Source organism: Typopeltis vanoorti, chromosome 3 (genome assembly GCF_054136105.1).
Source record: "Typopeltis vanoorti isolate ZY-2024b chromosome 3, IOZ_Tvanoo_1.0, whole genome shotgun sequence".
Taxonomy (NCBI): Eukaryota; Metazoa; Arthropoda; class Arachnida; order Uropygi; family Thelyphonidae; genus Typopeltis; species Typopeltis vanoorti.
The window spans coordinates 143,113,127-143,136,264 of NC_143551.1; the positions used below are offsets into that span (position 1 = coordinate 143,113,127).

At 34.2% G+C, this 23,138-nt stretch overlaps 1 protein-coding gene across 2 annotated transcripts in view; it reads right to left on the reverse strand.

Annotated features, from left to right (window-relative positions):
• The window catches only part of LOC150108623 (dnaJ homolog subfamily C member 21), a 308,358-nt gene that overhangs the window by 185,809 nt on the left and 99,411 nt on the right, over window positions 1-23,138 (reverse strand). Inside the window, exons 3-4 of one of the 2 annotated variants that reach the window (XM_090416082.1) lie at window positions 13,822-13,910; window positions 1,529-1,648 (exon numbers count right to left, since the gene is read on the reverse strand). In XM_090416082.1, the coding sequence (XP_090272208.1) occupies window positions 1,529-1,648; window positions 13,822-13,910 (209 nt within the window). Of the gene's footprint in view, window positions 1-1,524; window positions 1,649-13,821; window positions 13,911-23,138 lie in introns of both variants that reach the window. The other variant, XM_090416083.1, reaches the window with a different exon arrangement.

Below are 23,138 nucleotides of genomic sequence, written 5' to 3' on the forward strand. Positions count from 1 at the left end.
GAGTACACACTTCATACAAAATTAGTACTGCTAAGAGTCAGTCAGAGAGAGAGAGAAAGAAAGGAGTTGAGAAGCAGGTTGTGGAAGGACAGGAAGATATTGATGGATACAAAGGTGAGGAAGTGATTATAGCAGGGCAGGCAATGCAGTGGGGATGATAATATGAATGAAAATCAGAGTCAGGATCAGGGAAACAAGGACAGTCTATAATACAGGGATAGAAGTGTATTATAGCAGAGAGAGTACAGAGTGATTGTCTTGATGGGATGGCTTCAAAATAAATGCAAGGTGTTACACTTTGGGATACAGAGATATAAGACCATGTACTATATTGGTGGAGCTGTACTTCAGGAAGTGGATGAGATTCAGGATCTTGGAGTGATGGTAGACAGTGGACTAAAGTTCTGAGGGCACACAGCAAGTTCCGCACATTGTATAGCTGCTATGAGAAAAAGTATGTTGACACGTAGGGCAAGGAGGTGGTGGTGCTTCTATATGAAACATTGGTCAGACCACACATAGACTATTGTGTTCAAATTTAGTCACCTAGTTTTCATTATGATGTGGAAACACTAGAGTGGGTCCAGAAATAAATGACTAAAGTGACACAAGGACTCTGGAGTTGGTTATGAAGTGTTTGAGGGAATGTGGATTATAGAGGTTGGTGGATAGGAGAAAAAGATGATATAGACCTTCAAGTTAGTTAAGAGATTCTATCAGATTAATACAGAAGGAATTAAAAATAGAGTGGATGTTAAGATGGAAAGAATGAGAGGCCATCCCTGGAAGTTGTATAACGAAGTGGTGAAGAAGGTTGTGAGGAGTAGTTTTTTACATGGAGAGTTGTTGGCGAGTGAAATGCATTGCCATAATAATAATAATAATAAATATTAAAAAAATAATAAATATATTAAATGCTTTTACAAAACTAAGCATCAAAATGCAAAGGAATAGTGATATGCAGTCAAGTGAACACCTGCCTGATGTACAAGGGCGATATATATATTGTTAGCATGCATTTGCTAAGTAAATGATATTGTTATTTACTCATTGTGATATGATTATACACAAAAAATATACAATTAATATAGAATTCATTAGACATACATTTGAATCAATAATGGTATGATTTCAGTTTATCTATTATTCTTTAAGTTAAAGAACCTTATTCTAAATACACATTCTAATCCTTTTAGATTTTGTTCAGCTTTCCTTTATATTTTAACTGTTAGTGATAATATACAGGACTCAACAAATTATGCAAACTCTACTCATTCATGGTTCAACTCCTCCCTTCTCATTTTTTTAAATGTCTCAATAATCATTAAGAGTTCTATAAAGTGATTATTGGTGTTGCAGCAGTTTTTTATTTTATTTTATTAGATAAAGATATTCTATTTTATCCAGTTTGCATCTACTTGCCAGCTAGCAAAATATACTTGCAACTGGAAAGCATATCTGTCATGCCCTGATAATATATAATATAAAATCATCTGAAAAATAAAATCAAGAATTGATACATACACACCTCTTCATAAGAACTGTAAGAATACCCAAAAGATGGTATTTCGATATTGTCCTCTTCCATGAATGCCCTATCTTCTGCAGCAATTCTATCAAATACATCTCTATATACTGCATAAAATGACTAAAAAAAAAAAAAAATTAAAAAAAATTTGAAGGCAAGGACATGTTGGCCAGCCATTCAAAGAAATAATTTTTAAGATTCACACACATATATATATATATATATATATATATATATATATATATATATATATATATATATAAGCCTAAACAAATAAATACTTGGATACAACAGAACACTAATATCAGAATTTGAACTGCATAAATTTTTTGACCAAGTATCAAGGACATCATCAGTATGAATTCAAAATAAAACATACAAGTAACATAACAAAGACTCAAGACTCAATAATGTGAATCAGCCACAAAAGAATGAAGTAGAGTAGCATAGTATAAACTACCCTAAAAATAATACTTTTTATATTATGTTATTAATAAAACTAACCAGGGAAGATTGTGCAAAGAACAATGTCATATATAATGTTACACACACACACACACACACACACACACACACACACACACACACACACAAAGAACAATAATCGAAAATTCAAAAATTAGAAAGATTGAATGTTAGAGAGAATGTGACACAAGATTCGAAAGTTGAATTGGGTTGGTTGAGGCAAGAGATGAAATGGATGCGAAGTGCAATTAAGAAAATTCAGGTGAAAACGATTAAAACAAATCAAGTAGGTACGAAAGAGTTATGAAAGACGAGCTAGTGGCGTTGTATGGCAACTCCATTATTAAAGGTGTGCTGGTTGAGAGGATGCACAAGGTATGTTTTCCATCATCATCATCAAATTCCTGCCATGTACCCTCAAGGAGTGTACAGGATATGATAGTACTACATGAAAAAAATTACATCATTACTAACTTCCTACCTACAATTTTCCTCCAAATCAGTCTGTTACTTGTCAAGACTCCGACATTATCAGATCTTATATTTCTATCGTCTAAGGCACTTTGTACTGTATCAATCCACCTATATCTTGGTCTTCCTCTGGGTCGTTTTCCCGCCAACCTGGGACAGAACACTTGTTTTGCTAATCTTTCTTCGCCCATTCTGTTTAAGTGACATACCACCTGAGATTAGCTCTGCTAACGTATTCCTGGATGCTGACAATGTCAAGTTCTTTCCTAATATCCTGGTTTTTAATATGATATTGCCATTCATGCCATCTGTTCACTCCTATAATCTTTCCCAGGATTGATATTCTGATGAACCAAGAATATAAATTCTTGGCATCTTTAATTTACTGTAATGGTAACCATTCATAAATTTAAAAACTATGATGTTTTGTAAACTAAAAATGGCCTTGATAGGGTTTAAAATAATCTTTGGCAAAGTAAAATATGTAATTCATGTTACCAGATGCAGTCATTTTAACAAATGTTACTGCTCTAGAATACATACAGTCCCTATTCAGGAGCATTCACATAGAGTTTCTAATTCCCTTCACACTGATCTGTTATGGAACAACATATGACTGCAGAAAAGTAGCAAACTGATACCTTTCTGCAGTTTTTCAGAGCTACAGTTATAGAAACTATAGCTCTGACAAGCACTGGTAACACTATTTTTTGTTAGCATTTTTTAGTTACTAGTAGCAATGGCATTCACAATGCAAACTTCAGCATAACAGTCTTGTCTTATTCTCATACAAGAAAGATCTTAATATATACTTGGACCCCTAAGCAAGATCATGTTTCTCTTCTTGGGATGTTTTAAACCTCTAGCATTTACTGGCACAAACAATAAAAGACCAAATGTATATCTACAGTTTCTTGTCTGCAGAACACCTGTTGTCCTTTTCTTTTATCCATACAACAACTATCATTATATCACTTCACATTTAAGTTAGTTGTGTTTGCAATAATTCAATGTAAATAATCTGTTAACTGCTTTTTTTTAGAGGGGGCCTCCATTTTCTTGCTAATTCAGCTATTCTAATTGAATCTATTATCTTAATATGTTTATTCCATTCCGATCCTCTTTTTTTTTCATTCATTTATGAGCTGTAACTGACATGCTTCATAAATCTTTTATGAAGCATGTCAAATTTTGTTTTATTAAGTATTTTTCTTACTATTTTCATGTTGTATTTATATAGTGTCTGGTTGATATTCTTGTTTCACGTGTATAGGTTAATACTGGTCAGACTACTGATTTGCAGATTCTAACTTTTGTTAGATCTTTATTTTACAACATAGTAAATTTAAACATTCTGATATTTTATTAGCCTTAAGGTTCTTTTACTTCCATTCTGTGTTATATTTTCACTATTATTCCTAGGTTATTTAAATTATTTCAAGGTATATTAAATTGCATTATATTTGTCCCAATATATATATATATATATATATATATATATATATATATATATATATATATATTATTTCTGTGTTGATATGCCCATATTAAAACAGTTGCATATGTGTTGGGATTTAAATAATTATTTTTTAGGTTATCTTAATTCTTGTAACACTACAACATCTACATATCCAACCAAATGTATATTTTAGTTTCTGTTATTATTTCATCCATAATCCACTCTCTAAGTAAAAGAAACAACACATAAATAGCAATTTGTCATATTTTATTGCTACAACAAATATAGCATCGGTGTATGATCTTCCCTTATGGAATCCTTATTGTTCATCATTATAATTTAATCCTGAATCTGATTTTTCTTTGATAATTTCTGTACATATTTTAGGGTAGTACAAAATAAGTCCATTCCTCGACAAATTTTGGTTCAGATTTCATTTCTTTTTCATGTACAGATATATAATATTTATTTTCCATCCACTGAAGATCTGTCTTAATCACTTTACTCAAAGATATGTTTATAAATTTCTCATGTTTTTACTATTTCTTTACCTCCATATTTTTAGCATATCAATTCCAGCTAATTTTGTATTTTTCAATTTTGAGATGGCTGATTCTATTAAATGGTTGCTGAAGGGTCAAAACCCAGATAACTGGGAAGAAACATCCACACTACTTTTTAAAGAATGCAGTGTACAATTCTGGGAAACAGAACAGTGGCGGCTCATGGCTTGAAATCGTGGGGATGCTGCAACTTTCGAAATATACATACACACTATAAGTACAGTGTATACGTGTTTGGATAAAATATCAAAATTATGGTAAAAATTAAAATTAAAAAAATTAAACATGAAAAAACATTGTTTATTATTGATAAAATTATACAGTTTGGTAAATTCAAAATTACTTAAAAATAAAATATATTCTTCTTGTTTTGTTTCATGAAAAAATATTGTTTATTATCGATAAAATTATACAGTTTAGTATAATTCAAAATTACTTAAAAATTACTATAACAAATGTTATGTCTTTAATTGTAATGGCCAAATATTTAAAGGGATGGAGTAAACGATAAGCACTACGAACACTCTACTACTGGCGCAAACTGCATATAAACAACAGTGAAATTGAGCGACGGAGAGTGCCACATTACGCTAACAGCTCGCATCTCACTATGACATGCATATACTTGCATGCATAGCATTATGACACTGTGGAAAACACAGTGCTGCTAGCATCCTTTGCCCTACTAAGTGCAACAAGATGGATTTTTACTTTTTTTTTTTTTTTTTTTTTTTTTTTTTTTTTTTTTTTTTTACAAAATAAGTGTATAGGATTGCTGATAAAATTAAATATTACAAGCAAATATAAATAAATTAATAAATATATTTATATAGAGAAAAATTGGGGGTGCTGCAGTTCCACAGTGTCTATGCACGAGTTGCCCCTGCATTATGTTGTTTCAGGAAACTGGCAACACAGAGTACATAATAACTAAAAAAAATTTAATTACTACTTCTTATAATTGCCAAAGTTAAACTGGCATCTTCAGGGATTAATACAAGAACAGTCATTACTAACACTATGTTCTAACATAAAGATGTGTAATTCACAGAGAGAGAGAGAGAGAGAAAGAGAAGACAAAAAATAAGAATAGCTTCACTGACTAAGTTACTGGTGATAGTGAATGCTCTGTTAACCATTTTCCCTCACAAAAGATCAGGCTAGAGTTAATGCAAAGGTGTAAGAGAACAGTTATGCTGTAGCTTACACTTTAGTATACTGTAATACAGCTTGTTCTTAGATTACTAAAATGATATTGATGATGATATTATTATATCATCTAAATGAATAACAATGAAAGAATTAAAGGACAACCTAAATAAAATAAAAAATGATAAATTAGCAAGAAAAGACTGAATAAACTACAAACTTATAAATTTGTTGGGGAAAAAATTTCAGAGATAATTAAAATGTTTAAATAAAATAGATACAAGTGGAAAAATACTAATAGCATGAAATACAAGTACAGTAATATCCCAATTAACTCTCGGGATGCTGGCCTAGAAGACAAAGCGCTAAACGAAACCCATCACACACACAGCTTTTTCATATGCAATTTTTTGTGCAGGATATTATACACCCATTTAGTTGAAATGCCTACAACAATCTCATGCACTTTCACTTGGCAGGCTTCCATAACGATACCATGGATTTTGTCAATCATTTTCTTCATAGTGACTTTAGTCAGGCATCTGGAGCGTGCTTCATCTTCAATGGACTTACAATCATGTTTAAACTAATTTATCCAAAAATAAATAGTCTTTAATGCTGGTGCAGAGTCCCCATTAACTGAATCTAACTCGGCTTTGATCTGTGCAGGTTTCCACTTCTTCAAAGAAAAGTGTTTTATCACTGCATGAAACTCGTTTTTCTCCATTTTTATGAAAAATGCGAACACGGTCATTTTAAATGTTTGCCAAATGAGAACTATGTGTCGTACATGGCCTAAAACTTTGCCAGGGGTCATGAAAAAGATGATACGTGCCAACACTGGTATGAATGAACAAACTGAGTCGCCATCTATTGGAAATTTACCAAACTTTTCAAACAATCCTCGTATAACAGAGAATAAATATACCTAATATTTTACTACATGCAAAATTGAATATACCAAAGATAATGAAATAAAAATAAAAATCTCTGAAAAACAATCTATAAACTAAAATGTAAGACAAGGATGTCCCTTTTCTCCAATGCTTTTAATATTTAGATTAATGAAACACTAATACAATGGAACACTTTACAACCCAAGTATAGAAATTTCTCAGAATAATAAAATAAATATATTACTATGTGAAGATGATTAAGTAAATAATATTAAATAAAGAAGATAATTTACAAAGAGCAATATATAATTTAAACATTAATGAAGAACAGCTATGAATGAAAATATCTATAGATAAAACTAAAACAATGGCATTTTGTGGACATACTCCAGTTAAAAGTAAAATAGCTATTAATAATGATATTAATAGAAAAGATAAATACTTTCAGTTATCTTGGATGTGAAATATCATATGAAAAAGAAAAAGTCTGGTCAGAGGGTAGAATTCCAGATGATTGGAGAAGCACTCATAGTACCCATCTGCAAAAAGGAAACTAAAACTGAATGTGAGAATTACAGAGGTATTTCCTTACTAAGTGTTCCCAGTAAGATTTATGCAAGTATTCTTGAGAAACAGCTAAGAAAAATTGTGGAGGAGAAGCTTGGAGAAGAACAAGCTGGGTTCATGCCAAACAGAGATTTTCAGATCAGATTTTCACTTTAAGATAAATAGTTGAGAAAACATGAGAATATAACAAGGATCTGTATTTAAGTTTTGTAAATCTGGAAAAGGAATATGACAAGGTGCCAAGAGGAAATCTGTTCAAAATACTCTGGTTATATGGTGTAAATGGGACATTATATCAAGCAATTCTTAGATTTTATTTAAGTTGTAAATCAGCAATTACAATTGAAGGAGTTACCGGAAGATGCTTGATGTTAAATCAGGTGTGAGACAGGAGTACACATTATCTTCACTTTTATTAATCTTCTATATGGATCACATTATGAAAGAATCTCAGCTGTTGACTGTATTCTGATGATGTTATAGTCCTAAATAAATCCAGGACAAGTCTGCAGAATTTCTTGACTGAATTGAATAACTGCTGTAATAAATCATCATCAGTTTCCTGATATGTATCCCCAAGGGGTGTTTAGACTGTAATAAATTTGGTATGAAAATCAAAGTCAAAGATAATGAAAATAGGCAGAAACGCTGAAAACATCAACTTTCCTGAATGGAGAACCTACAGAACAGGTAAAACAATTTTTAGAAGATGGCAAATGAAATTTGGAAATAGCAGAATTGTCAAAGCTTGTAGGAAGTCAACTGAATAAATTTATATGGAATAAGAGAGAGAGATTAGTGAAAAACTAAACCAGTTGTTTTATTGATTTTTCAATCAATAAAACAAGGATTTATAATAACCAGCATGTCCTCAAGAGCACAATAAGTTAAGTATGTCCAATGCACGATGACTAATAAGAGGAAAGGATATGCATGCATCACATTATGTACAGAAACAGAGAGAGAGAGAAAGTGCAAGCATATCACAGATTAGCGAACTAAATGCAACATGGTAACCTAAAACATATAAGCTGATTTTCCCCTTGTTTAGGCTATAAATTACAGCTGCCAAGAAATTATATGTTTGGTTTAATCCTTTATTCAAGTATAAGCAAAGTTTGCATGTGAAGTAACTTCCTAACCGAGCTACTTCACTTCACATCAGTTGCTTTAGTATCCCATAATGAAAAGCAGGATTCTGTAAAGGCTTTAACACAATTGATCATATTCATGCAGTAAAACAAATAATAGAAAAAGCAGAAGAATAACAAATGCTTCTTTGTTTAGCCTTTATTGATTAAAAAGCATTTGATTCCATCAAAACTAATGCAATAATCAAAGAACTCCAGAATCAGGGAGTTCCTGGAGAATATATGGACCTCCTCTAGGAATTATACCACACTGCAACAGCAACAATCCGACTTCACACGAGTAGCAAAATATCAATTGAAAAAAGGTGTCCGACAGGAAGACTCTCTATTGCCCAAAATCTTTACAGCGGTCCTTCAAGAAAAATTTAATAATATAAACTGGACAAACCTTGGTATAAAAATTAATAACAGAAACTTAACATGCCTAGGATATGCAGATGATATCATAATTTTTGCAAACACTCCAGAAGACCTTAATATAATGATAGAAGACCTATATCATGAAAGCAGAAAAGTTGGCCTAAAAATAAACAGAGAAAAAACAAAAATCATGTTTAATCATTTTGTAACACCAAAACACATAATAATAGAAAACATTTCTTGGAAAGAGTTAAAGTGCAGATGATACCTCTCCAAAAACTCTGAGTGATCTACAAGATCACTCTAAATCTCACTGAGTGATCCTAAAGGATAATTACTAAACTTGTCACGCCAGGACAGGAAACTCAGCAGTGGCTCCACTCACTGACAGGCAAAAACTTACCACTGAGCAGAACCTCTCTACTTCCACAGGAAACAAGCAAGTCCAAAGATGAATTATTAAATGGCATCAGTGGGAGCCAGACCCAGAAGAGATACCAAGGTTGAAGTAATGCAGAAGTTATATATTTCCCATATACAAATAGTGAAAGATGTATCACCTTATTATTAAAATATTCTATAGATAGATGTTGAAAGTTATTCTACTTGGTTAGACTATAACTTAAAGATGCCAAAAAATTATATTCTTGGTTTAATCCTTTATCCAAGTAAGCAAACAAAGTGCACAACTGAGTTATATGCAGAGATATTGAGATCCCACTGATGAAACCTCAATAAATGTCGAAACCAGTCTGGGTAGTGGCCTTGCCATATAATGTAATTGATGTAAAGTGATTAGCCACTTTATACAAGTAGCTCATGAAGTTACTTAATGTGCAAACTGTTTTTGCTTACATTTGCATAAAAGATTAAACCAAGAGTATAATTTCTTGGAATCTTTAATTTATATGTTGCGAAGATAGTGATAGTTTATTTTGAACCCAATAATGGAATGCGCATATGGCCAGAAAGTTAGGAAAGAATTATCACTATTTATTTCTTTATTTTCAAAATATATATTGATATATTTTATATTGATTCTAAAACGTAACCTAAATATTTTCAAATGTCTTTTCAGTTACCACTACATTATACATCACTGATGCCAATGTTTTGGAACCATTTTCCAATCAGAAAACTCACTGAGTTTTCTTATCTTCAACATTTGTTTACAATGACAAAAAAAATTGTTTGATGTTTTTGTAAAAAAGCAATTGAAGACATACTGAACACTGAAAATGATCATTATCATTAATGAGTAAATAAATGGTCATGCGTCAGGGGTGATTTTTTTTCCCTGTGTCTCATAGATAACACACTAATACAGTGGTACCTCAACTTACGAACTTAATTCGTTCCTGACTGTGGTTCGTATCTCGAAAAGTATGCAATTTTCCATTATATCTTATGGGAAATCAATTAATCCATTCCCAGATTCAAAAATTAAAAAAAAAATTAAAAAAATAAAAAACTATTCTCAACTAAACGAAGAAAATGCAAAGAAATAGAGGAGTGAGAAGGAGCATTTTTTACACTATAAATATGCATTTTGTATACCATCACATATTAATTTTTATTTATGAAATCTTTGGTTTTACATGATTAGTATGAAAATCATCTTCCATTAAATTGTAAAAAAAAAATCAATTTTTTTGTGGCTGGTTTTGTGGTTCAAGAGTTTTTGATTTGTTGTCATCAGTTGCTTCTTTTTGTCTCTTAGGTGAGGGAGGTTTAAAAAACCTATCCAATGCTGACTGAATCTGTTGTTTCCTTAACACCCTTTTTTTTTTCATGTCACTTATTGGAATTGCTCCCTTTTTTGTTGCTGTCGTCTTCGTCCTCTGAAGACATTTGCTTTTCCTCCTCATGTCTTTCTTTTTCCTGCTCTCTTTTTAACTCTTGTAGTTCTTCAGTGGTCAACTCAATGTTGTGATCCTCTACATCTGCTTCATCAATTTCCAAATGCATGGTCTTGCCGAGGGAGACAACTGTGTCTACGATGTCAATTTCACTTTCAGGTCCTTCCAATGAATGCAGTTCATCAGACACAGTCAGGTCATAACTTTTTCTAGGCTGATTTTAGAGTTCTCACAGAAACATCTTCCCATGCCTGACTAATAAGATGCAAACAATGAAGAATATTGAAGTGATTCTTCCAGAATCGCTGTGTTGGGCGATAACCTCGAAACATCTTTGGGAAAGAGCTTTGGTATAAAGCTTTTTGAAGTTGGAAAAACATATTGATCCATTGGTTGTAGGAGTGGTGGTATTAGGAGGCAAGAACTTAATTTTGATGAAATTAAACTCTTCATCCAATTGTGGTGGATGTGCTGGAGCATTGTCCATTATAAGAAGAATTTTCTCAGGCAGACCCTTTTCTTGTAGATACTGTTTCACTGTGGGAGCAAAGACCTCTATTATCCACTCACTTTCAGGTCAGAAGAATTGTCTGGTTACCCAGGCTCTGCTGTTACCTCTCCACATAATGCTGAGTTTGTGCCTGTTAACTTTCTGCTTTTTAAACTCTAGGATTTTCAGAGTGGTAAACCAACAGAGATTTTATCTTCAGGTCACCACTGGCATTGGCACAAAAGAAGCAAAGTTGGTCTGTCTTTCATTTGCTTGTGTCCTGGCAATACCATTTCATCCTTAGTGATGAATGTTCTCTTAGGCATTTTCTTCCAGAAAAGCTGTTTCATTGCAGTTGAAAACTTGTTCTGGTCTGTAACCTTCTGACTCCATCAGTTTCTGAAATTCCTTCATGAACCTTTCAGCAGCTTCTTTGTCAGCACTAGTACCTTCTTCATGTCTAACAACACTATGGATACCGGTTCTGTTCTTGCATTTCTCAAACTATTCTTTGCTAGCTTTAAACTCTTCACCAATGTCTTTGCTACTGGTAGTGGATGGCAAGTTCTGCAAAAGATCTTTGTAAATAGTTTGAGCTTGTAAACAGATCATGTTTTGAGATACACAATCTCCTTTCAGTTGCAAGTCATTAATCCGGACGAGTAGTAAAGTTTCCATTTCTTCCATAACTTTATTTCTTCAAGATGACATGATAGATACTACTTTGGCCACATCCAGTTCCTTATAAAAATCTGCTTTCTTGACAATTGTAGCTATGGTGGATTTGGAGAAGTCATACTGCCTGCACAGATCACTTTGCCTGACTCCTTTCTCATATTTTTTCACAATCTCTTTCTTAATTTCTATTGTGATTTTCTTCTTCTCTTCTTTCTTAGTTTTCTTTGGCCCCATGTTGAAAATAATACGCTGATCAGTGAAATGACGCTTATCTGGTAGATTATTCAGAAAATAAACGTGAAGCTACAATAAAATATGTCACTTATAAAAGGAAATACATACAGCACACATAATAAATACAAACCTAAAAAAATCACCACAAAGTGTATTGTTTGTTTACACATACTGAAATGATACACAAAAAAGTAAATACGTGCAGCATTCGTCGTATTTCAGATAAATACGACGTAGTAACAACAATCATTACACTAGAGACGGTTCAGCGCATGCTCAGCTAAACGTGCATAAAAAGTTTAAAAAAAGTATAATGTAAAACAGGCTTTAGTTCATTTGAAAAGAAAAGCATCACGGTTTGTATCTAGAGGTCAAAATGGGATATGAAAAAAGTTCGTATGTCAAGGTACCATTGTATATCAGTAGTGTGTGTGTTAACAACTACAGTCCGTTAGTACAATGAATGGGTCAATTTTTTTTTCTCTTTTATTTATTTATCTTACATAATTCAGAAACCTTGCTCTAGAGCCAAACACTGAATTTTTTTTCAAGCCACTTCAGGCTTTCGATAAGCAAAGTGGTGGTCTCTCCCACCCGAAAGCTAACAAACTGCTTAGTTTACAAAATTATGCAGGTTAAAAACAGCCACAGCATTAGCAAAAGCTTATAAACTGGAAATTGAAGAGAAATCAGAAATTGAACACACAACTGTGATTATTATCATTACCATCAGATTTCCATGGAGTCAAAAGACTCATCACAAGAGGTAAACATTGTTACACACAAAGCCCAAAAAACTTTGCTTTAAACTCATTCAATTTATCTATATTCACCACAATGTTGGCAACACATTTCACTCATCAACCACTCTCCATGCAAAGAACCTACTCCTTATGTCCATGCTCACATCCTCCTTATACAGCTTCTAGGTAAGGTATGTCTTCTTGTTTTACGCTCTTCTCCTATTCTACGAAAAATTTCTTCCACACTAACCTGGTAACAATCCTTTACAAACTTAAATGTTTCAATCATATTCTCTCTCTTTCTTTTATTCACAAGGCTTTGCAAACTGCATTCCCTCAATCTGTCTTCATATCCCACATCCCAGAATTCGGCTACAATCTTAGTCGGTCTTCTCTGGACCCTTTCCAGTATACCACCGTGAAAATCGGGGGGGGGGGGGGGGGGGACCAAATCTGTGCATAATAACCCATACGAGGCCTGATCAGCACCTTACACAATGGAACCAGAACCTTTTTATAAGTTAAGGTGATCATTGCAATAATCAGATATGATACCTTCATAACTTGTGCAATGTGAACTCTGAACTTCAGATCCTTGTCCACCACCACTCCAAGGTCTCTTATTCTAGGATATTCACCTGGAGAAATCTTGGAAATGGAAAAACAAACTCCTCAACTTCCTCTAAAATTTCCCTACCAAGTGTATACTTTGCATCCCATTATTGCCTACAAAATTTCAGAACCTTACACTTTGCAACAATGAATTGTTGCAAAGTGTAAGGTTCTGAATTCCATCTGTTGCAATCTATTCAAGTCTCAACATCTGTTTGATTCCTCATCACTCTCCCAAGTTTTGCATCATCTGCAAATAGTTGTATATCACCAGTTAAACCTATTCCAATATCATTAATATACAATAAATAAAATGTTCCCAAAACTGACCCCTGCAGCACACCACTAGTGACTTTCCTCTTTTGAAATATGTTAGGAAAATGTGGTACTCCATAAAGACATACCTGATAGGTCAGATATTTACTTCACTACTGTGCCAGTGCACAATTTTTCAAGCCCTTGATATATGTGTAAGCGTATATATAATTACTATTAATATCAGACAGCACACAATGTAATCTTTGTTCCAGAGCAAATATGAGTTCACTATGTAGTAAGAATTATACTATAGAGGGAGGGGACAAAACATGACTAACCTTTTCATCATCAGTATATCCACAAAAGCATGAAGTATTGAAGTACTGGAAAACATCAACCTGATCATCTTTGTATTCACTATCATGGTCTGAAAAAAAAAAGTAACAAAAGTGTTAAATCAATTTAAACATTTCACATCTCTTATTATATTACATGTGAGCAAGTGATTTGGGTACCCACTCTAAAACCTACAGGCTGGGGGTTTGAACCTCACTGTAGGCATGTTTGTGATTGTTTTTAGAGATGAAATGAGATGAATTTCACTGTCTGATGTGAGACCAATACCCCAACTATTGGGGGCCCTCAAGTGGCTTGAAAAAGTAACGTCTGGTCATACAAAAAAAAAAAAAATAAGAATAATAATAAATAAATAAATAGAATACTAATACAAAACATTAATAAAAATAGAAGAAAACCTTAGCCCACCATGGTGCAAAATGCACTACAGGTTTGCAAATAATGGGTAGGAGAAACAAAAAAAAATAAAACATAATTAACATTATTATTACTACTATTAATTAATATGTAGTTTTTCATTAAGTGTCACTGCTACTATTTGCAAAAGGCAGGAATTATAACGTGCATATTCAGGCAAATATTTTTGAGCAATGGAGTATGACATGGAAGGGTCATTTACTTAAAGGGGACAAGCAGTTTTGAAACTATTCTTATTCTGAATCAGTTTTTTAAAAATAAAATTAAATAAATAAATAAATAATATATATATATATATATATATATATATATATAAAAAAGGCTTGTGTAGCTCAGTGGAAGTGCCATTTGAATCCTCTGCACTAGGCCACCCAAAGAAAGACTTAAGTACTAGTCTCTAATATCACTGACCTAGAGGAACTTTATCTTGATGAGTCTTTGGTCTGGAAGTAATACTATCTAAATCTTTCTTTAACCGGTTCCCAAAATTAGTCAATCTCTGGCAGATAAGTTGGTTCTTCTCTTGGAAACTTGGGTTTTTTGTCCCGTAATATAAAGAAAATTGACCATAGAACCCACACTATTTATGTTAGGGACCCAGAGATGGCAACACGTCAGTTGCCTCTTCATCGAATGCCACTTATAATTAGTGATAGTCTTGGGCCTGCTATCTTTGATTAACAATTGGTGGAGATAGAATTGCCCACTTAGTCTCCAAAAGTTAGATAGAGATAAAATGACCTCACCTACTTCCTATAGGAAATAAAAGGCATTGGCTGATATATATATTTTTTTTGTTAAATAATATCAGCAAGGTCTATCTATTGTTCATATAATGCCTATGCTTGTGTCTCATTCAGAACTGAGAACTGGTTCTAAAATTTGAAAATATGGCTGGCTTGATCTGATAATTTGTCTTTTGACAATGCATATGTCAAATGAATACTCTGATGTATAAATCAAAGTTATAGGAAAATTCTCAACCTGAGCTATAAATCAGTTCTGCTTTTAAAATGGCTATAGCCAATTATTGGAAGTTTTTCCACTTGGTTATACTACAAATTACAGATACCAAGAAATTATATACTTAGTTTAATCCTTTATCCAAGTGTAAGCAAACAAGTGTGTGTCTGAAGTATTTTCAGGACTGGGGGCAACTCTTATATAGAAGCTAATGACTTCACATCACTTGCCTTAGTATACCATAATACAAAGCACATCTCCTTGCAGACATGTATAATGCTATACATTGTGGGAAGGGTCACTACCCAGACCAGTTTCGACCTTTACTGAAGTCTCAATATTAAAATACTCTGGATTAGAGAAAGTTGTTGGAAGTTTTTCCACTTGGTTATACTATAAATTAAAGATGCCAAAGAAATTATATACAGTAAATCCCCGAAGTTATGCGGTAGGTGGGACCAACAAAAAGCGCATAAGTTGAATTCGCATAGCTCGGGATATTTTGCATGTAATTTATATATACAAACATACAATTTGGACCAAAGGTTTACAAAAACACTTAATTTTTTAATATAATCATAATTGTAGTTTTTCATACATAAAAAAAAGAAAGTTATTTCGATGCCGATGGTTTCATAAAATCTAATAGATTCGTCTGATGGCATAATGTCTTTTTCTTGTCATGCAAAATTTCTTCATAGCAAGCTAATGATTTTTTTTATTCCTTGCCTTTTGCCTTGTGGCTACAGTTCTTTCCTAGTTAGAATCTATGTCCTCCAAAATCTGTAAACCTTTCTTTTATGATTGTTCTTACTGTGGATTCCTGTAGATTGAACTTCTTTGCTAGCTCATAAATTTTCATTCTGCCTTCAAAATCCTTAATAATGTTGAGTTTTCTTTCCAAAGTCAATGTTTTTCTTTTCTTGCTAGCTGTAGAAGAATCGGACTTGCTTCTTTTGGATAACATTATTATTTTTTATGTGATAAAATTTTTATCAAGAAACCGCATAACATTAAACAATCGCAAGGTTTGTGGACTATAAAAATCGTGTATGAATGGAGACCGCGCGAAACACGTCGGTGCTTGTTCACAGCATGCGCGACACTGGCAAATGCGGCTGGCACCTGAAAGATACGACTAGTGGTGAGATGTGAAGCAGGACAGGAATACGTACACATAAGAAACCGTGTAACTCCGGATTCGCGTAAGTCAGGGTATGACTGTACTTGGTTTAATCCTTTATTCAAGTGTAAGCAAACAAGTTTACTCCTGAACTATTTTCACGACTGGGGCAACTCATATAAAGAACTATTACTCGTATTAATTAAGTTATAGGCAGTTAACTTTTTCTGAGGCTGCTGAGATCAACCTATGTAACCCCCACTGCAATTCTATTCTAAACAGAAATTCCAAAAATAGAAGGAAATTGAGTTTTAAAATTGTTCATATATAAGCAACTTTCTTATTTCTCAACAACACTAAACAAGTGTATTCCTTTAAAAGAACAATATCAAACATAACATGGGGGGGGGGATAAGATATGAATCTAATTTCATGTTAGGCTCACAATCGAGTAACTTGGGTTCTTAGAAACCTACAGTTAATATTATGTGCTGCATGCTATTATTATTATTTAGTCAAAAGACTCATCACAGGAGATCCACTCTATCCATTAAAGCAATATCCAATCATACTTAAAACCTATTCAGTGTTGGGGGGTGCTCACAACCACCTCTGGAAATCCATACCACTCATTCACCACTCTCCAAGTAAATAACTTAGTTTGCACACCCTTACTAGCCACAGTGTTAGACAACTTCCATGTGTGACCCCTTGTTTTCCCACTACTTCCCATGTATTGAAAAATTTCTTCTGTGCCAATCTTATAGAATCCCTTTTTGAAATTGAGGACAGTTTTCATATCCTCTCTCCTCCACCTGTCAGCTGAACTCTGCAACTCAACACACCCTCAATCTATCCTCATAGGGAACATCCCACAGACCTGTCACCAGCTTGGTGACTTGTCTCTGAATCCTCTCCACCACTTCTCAATCATCAAGAAACGCACATGACCAAATCTTCAACATGTGGACAAATCATAATCTTATAAAGAGAGATAATGTTGTTTTAAGGATACTTGCGACATAAGACTGAATGATATAATCACGTAATCACAAGAAAGATATTTATTTAACCAAATATTTCGGTCTGGAAATAGCAGACCATCGTCGGTGGTATTACAAGAACAGTTTAAAAAATATACAAGCTAGAATACTAACAATAGATCGTTGAAATTAGAACATGCCGCGTGATGTTATATCACTAAGTATGAAACGAAATATTTTGAAGTAGAAACATGATTGAATTTGCTATTTAAAAAAAAAAAAAAAAAAAAAAAAAAAAAAAAAAAAAAAAATTAATGAGTAATCTTGATTAGGCTTTCCCAGATTTTTGATATAGATATGCAGTCATTACGATTCAGGTCGCGTTATAGGTTCGAACGTCTGTTCAAGGAAAGCGTGGAGGCCTTGCTCCATCATCCCAACCTGAATCGTAATGACTGCATATCTATATCAAAAATCTGGGAAAGCCTAATCAAGATTACTCATTAATTTTTTTTTTTTTTTTTTTTTTTTTTTTTTTTTTTTTTTTTTTTAAATAGCAAATTCAATCATGTTTCTACTTCAAAATATTTCGTTTCATACTTAGTGATATAACATCACGCGGCATGTTCTAATTTCAACGATCTATTGTTAGTATTCTAGCTTGTATATTTTTTAAACTGTTCTTGTAATACCACCGACGATGGTCTGCTATTTCCAGACCGAAATATTTGGTTAAATAAATATCTTTCTTGTGATTACGTGATTATATCATTCAAAGAGAGATAATAACCTCCATATCTTTATTGTCAATCTGTTCTATAACATCCAAGTAATCTTCTGGGCTTTTTTGCCAACTCTTGCAATATGTCCTCAATTTCAAATCTCTATCTGTCATCACCTCCAGATCCCTAGCCTTATTGATTACCTATAAACCAGTATCATCAATATCATACGAAGTGTGTAATCTTTTCATCCCAAAGTGCATTACCTTACATTTTGCAATAATAAATTGGCAACCATTGTCCTCTGCCCACACTGCCAATTTATTTATATCATCCTGTATGATATCTACATCACCCAATAGGGTGATGTAGATATCTTATCTAGGGGGGGAAGGGATAGTAGATATCTTTGTCAACTATTGCCCTCGCTAGTTTTGCACCATCAGTGAACAATTTAATCTCTCCCCTTATATGTTCTGCTATATCATTAATGTACAAATTAAAGAGTAGTGGTCCTAGTACAGAGTCCTGAGGCACTCAGCTAGTCACCTTCATTTGCCTTGATTTCATTTCACCATACATCACCCTCTAAGGTCTGTCTATCAGCCACTCTCCTATCCATGCCACCAGCCTCATATCCATTCCCATTTGTTCCAACTTATGTAATAGTTTTCCATATGGTATTCTGTCAAATGCCTTTGCAAAGTCCAACAGTATCATGGGGTAGCCATTTCCAATTCTGCTGTGACCTTATTAAAAAAGGTGAATAAATTACTGAGGCAGGACCTACCTTTTACATAGCCATGCTACCCCCTATAAAGTATGATATTCCTATCCACCCAATCCTGAATATTACTTCTAACCAACTTTTCCAATACTTTAACCACCACTTCAGAGATACTAATTGGTCTATAATTTGCTGCTTCTGTCCTGGAGCCACCTTTATGTAATGGAACTAACTTACCCTCTTTCCACTCCTTGGAACATTACCAGAGTTGACACTTAGTATAAACTTAGACTTAGCTGAGACATAGATAAAACAAGTTCACTTCATCAGAGGCACTGCCAATTCACTTGCCCATTCTCATAGCACATGATCAGACATACTGTCCAGGACCACTGCTGTATTCACATTGATATTTTTCTATATACTGAGTACCTCAATGCTCACTTCAGTCTCTGTCACCTTGGTAACTGAAAGCCACCACCTGGATGATATACCCTTGCAAAGTGATCACTTAGTAACTGAACTATTTCTTCTGCTTCTGTCACTTTCCTACCAGCAGCACTGGTAAAGAAATCTTTTCCATAATCATTCTTTCTTACTTGCTACGTAATGAAAAAACTCTTTTAAACTCTTTGATTTACTTTGGCCTGCTTAGCTAATTTTCTCTCGAAATCCGATTTAGCCTTTCTTACCATACTAATTACCCTTCTTGCATGTGCTTCACACTGCTCATGGGCATGCTGATCCCCTAGTTGTTTATATTCCTTCCACAATGCTTTCTTTTTTTGCAGCTCATGCTTTATAATCCTTACCCAGTTTATCCTCCTGACCCTGGATATGCAATCTTACACTGCCTGGCTCAAACAATCCTTGACCATTTCCCATGCATTAATGACATTCATTCCATGTAATTTCTTATGCCATAGCACTACTCCAAGTTGCCTCCTAAGTTTGTCATAATCGCTAGCTTTGTAGTTCCATATAAACACTTTCTTGACTGAAATTTCTAAATGTTGAGCAATCTCCCATGTCACTTTCCCTGATTAGAGGTCAAGTTGCTACTGTAGTTATATTTAGATCTTGTGATGCTATTACTGGATCCAACACTCTCAAACTCTTGGTTACTTCCATCCATCACATACTGAGTTGGTTAATTATCCTTTAATAACTGTATAAATTCCATTTCACCATGTGCCCTTTCCTATTTCAAATCTATATCACCATAGTTGAGTCTCCCATAATAATTGCATGGCCCATACTCATTGTGCTAATCTACTGATGAGATTGTCCACATCTTTTTCTTCTGGACCATCAGGCCTATAGCAACAACATATTTTGTCCCATTAGCCTCTATCTCACACCAGTCAATCTCAATAAACCATTTCCATCAGATCGACAACCTTCCTTAACTTTTTTTTTTGTTAGTTGAAGTTCTTCAGCTATCATTAATAATACCTCTCCTCCTTCCATATTTCTTCTATCTTCTCTGAAAATACAATATTCATTACATTCTATCCTTGTAAGTACATCGTTTTCTGACAACCAGATTTAGCTGATGCTAATAATTTTTGGCCAAGTTGAACTGATCAATGATAAAAACTCCTTTCCTTTATTTCTGATAATTTGGGCAGTCATGTACATGCATTTCAGCATCCTCTTGAGTCCACAGTTACCCTTACATAACAGCATTACCTGCCCATTCAGATATGAAAACTGGGAAACTGCACCCAGCTCTTCAGAATCATTCTTGCACTCATCTATCTCAGGGGATGGCTAGACGCATGCTTGATTGCTTCCTCTCCTACTATCTCTAGTTTCCCTGGTTTTGCACTTTCAACCTCTCAATGAACAAGATTTTCTCTAAGCACCTAACTTCAAAACTATTTAAATGCAGTCCATCAGGCATATACAGGTCTTTATATCCATCAAATTCAGTCCACACATCTATAACCTGCACACCATTCCTCCTGCATAATCTTCTCATTGCCTCATTGGCAATCATGGCCCTTCTTCTCCATTCTGTCCAAGGCAGCAGACTCTCAACCTTTATTTTCTTCCTTTTCATTTTTGCTTCTTCTAACAACTCTTTCATATATTCTCACATTGCATACTTCTTCAAATAATTTCACACTTTTCAAATAATTTGTGTCTGCCAACACAATTAACTCCTCTGTCACTTCTTTCTTCTGCAAACTTAAGCAGAAACTAAGGCTGTAAATTGTGTGTATTTGATCTCAGTTTACCAGGATGAAAAACTCGAGTTTCCAGGAAAAAAAACCGTCACCTCTGCATGAGACTGGCTAACTCATCCTGAATTGAAAAGTCCTGATCAATATTCTTTGAGTCCTAGATGGCATTTGAACCCATGTCTTTCTATATGAAGGGCTTTGTTCATCCCAAATGAACTACAGAGATTCTTAAAACATGGACACAGAATGAAATGTATTTTTAAAAGACAAAAGTGCTTTTTGCTTGTACCAAATATCTGGAAATGTAGATAGCATGGAAGGAATTTTCCTGTTCAAATGGACATGCTACAAATATTCTAAATATACAGGGTGGACCAAAAGTCACAAAGGGAGGTTTTAATATTTAATAACTCCTTTATTTTTTGTTTTAAATTTACAATACTATAGTATTGCATACAGTATATATAGGAAATAAATTTACACTAGGTATGAAAAATCAAATCTTGTAATGGCATCAATTTTCTGCTTTGTACAAACATTCCCTTTCTAAGGTGTTTTTCATGACAGCTCTTAGTGTTTCAGGTTCCAGTGATCTGATTTTGGCCCAAATATTGTTCTTCAGCTGTTGGAGTGTCTGAGGCTTGTTAACAAACTTTTTCTTTGAGATAGCCCAATAGGAAGAAATCAGGAGCTGTCAGACCTGGAGAATGCAATGGCCAACTTATGTTGTAACCACAGGAAATTATTCTTCCCTCAAAAATTTGTCAGAGCAGTTGGATTATGGCCCTTGCTAAGTGATCTGTCTCTCTGTCCTGTTGGAACATCTTGTTTATCTTGAACTGCTAGGAGTAAGAAATTTTCGATCAAAGACCAATATTCATCTCCTGTAACATTGACAGGGTTCCCAATGTGGTCTTTGAAAAAGGTCCGATCACTTCTTCTGATGTCACCCCACACCAGACCGTGCACATAAGGGGGTGCAATTCCCTTTGGTGAATTGCTCTAGGATTTTCCAAACCTCAAATCCTGCAGTTTTGTTTGTTAATGAAGCCATTCAAATGAGAATGTGCTTCATCTGACATTATCAGCTTGTGGATAAATTTGGGATCTCTTCATGCTAATTCTTGAAATCTGAAATATTGAAATCTGTGAGCATAATCTGGTGGCTTCAGCTGTTGCACCAACTGGATTTTATACAAAAACAGGTTCAAGGTTTTCAGAATACGCCGGAGTGATGTCTGAGAGACTCCAACCTGTCCAGACTGCCTTCGAGTGGATGTGCTCTGGTCTTCTGCAACACTCTCCCTTACAAGTACAACTGTGGCTTCGTTCCTAACCGAGCGCGGTCTGCCTGTTCATGGAAGGTCACTTACTGAACCCTGTTCCTCAAAATGACCAATCAAATGTCTAATAACTGATTTGCTTGGAGAATCTCTTATGCCGTAATGGCAATGATATGCTCGTTAGGTCAGAATTATTGATCCTTGGTTTTGATAGAAAAATTTCACAACTCATGTTTGCTGTTCGGTCGTGAATTTTCATGATTAATCTCCAAGATCTTCTTTATAAAATCTGCAAAGAAAAATTAAAATTTAGTTTAATCCTTTATCCCAGTGAGAGCAAACAAAGTTTGCACCTGAAAATATCTTCAGGACTGAATATAGTGTTCTACTATCTTACCTGGGTAAGTAGTACAACACCAGGCAACTTGTTGCAAAGGTGGAGCAAGCTACCAACACTCCCATCCCAGTATCTCCCATAATGCAAAACACATCTCCTTGTGGATATGTATACTCTTATGCATTAAGGGATTGGCCACTACCCAGACTAGTTTCGACCTTTACTGAGGTCTCTTCAGTGGGAGCCAGGCCCAGAGTTGGAGATACCAGGCAGAAGCAGTAGCAAGGTCATCTTTACCTATGAGTTGCCAAAAGGAATGTTTTTTTTTTTTAGCTCCCACTCGCTACTCATCCATTTAAACCCTGAATATGCAGTCCAATACTTCCTCTCTCTCTCAAACAATTCCTACTTCCATGCATTATTGACATTTTTCTTTGCAGCTTCTTGCATCCTGGCACTGCTCCAAGACACCACCTAAGTTAGCAGTTACCCATAAACCCTTTCTTGACTGAGAATTTCACATGTTGAGCAACCTTCCAAAATAAGACTGCATG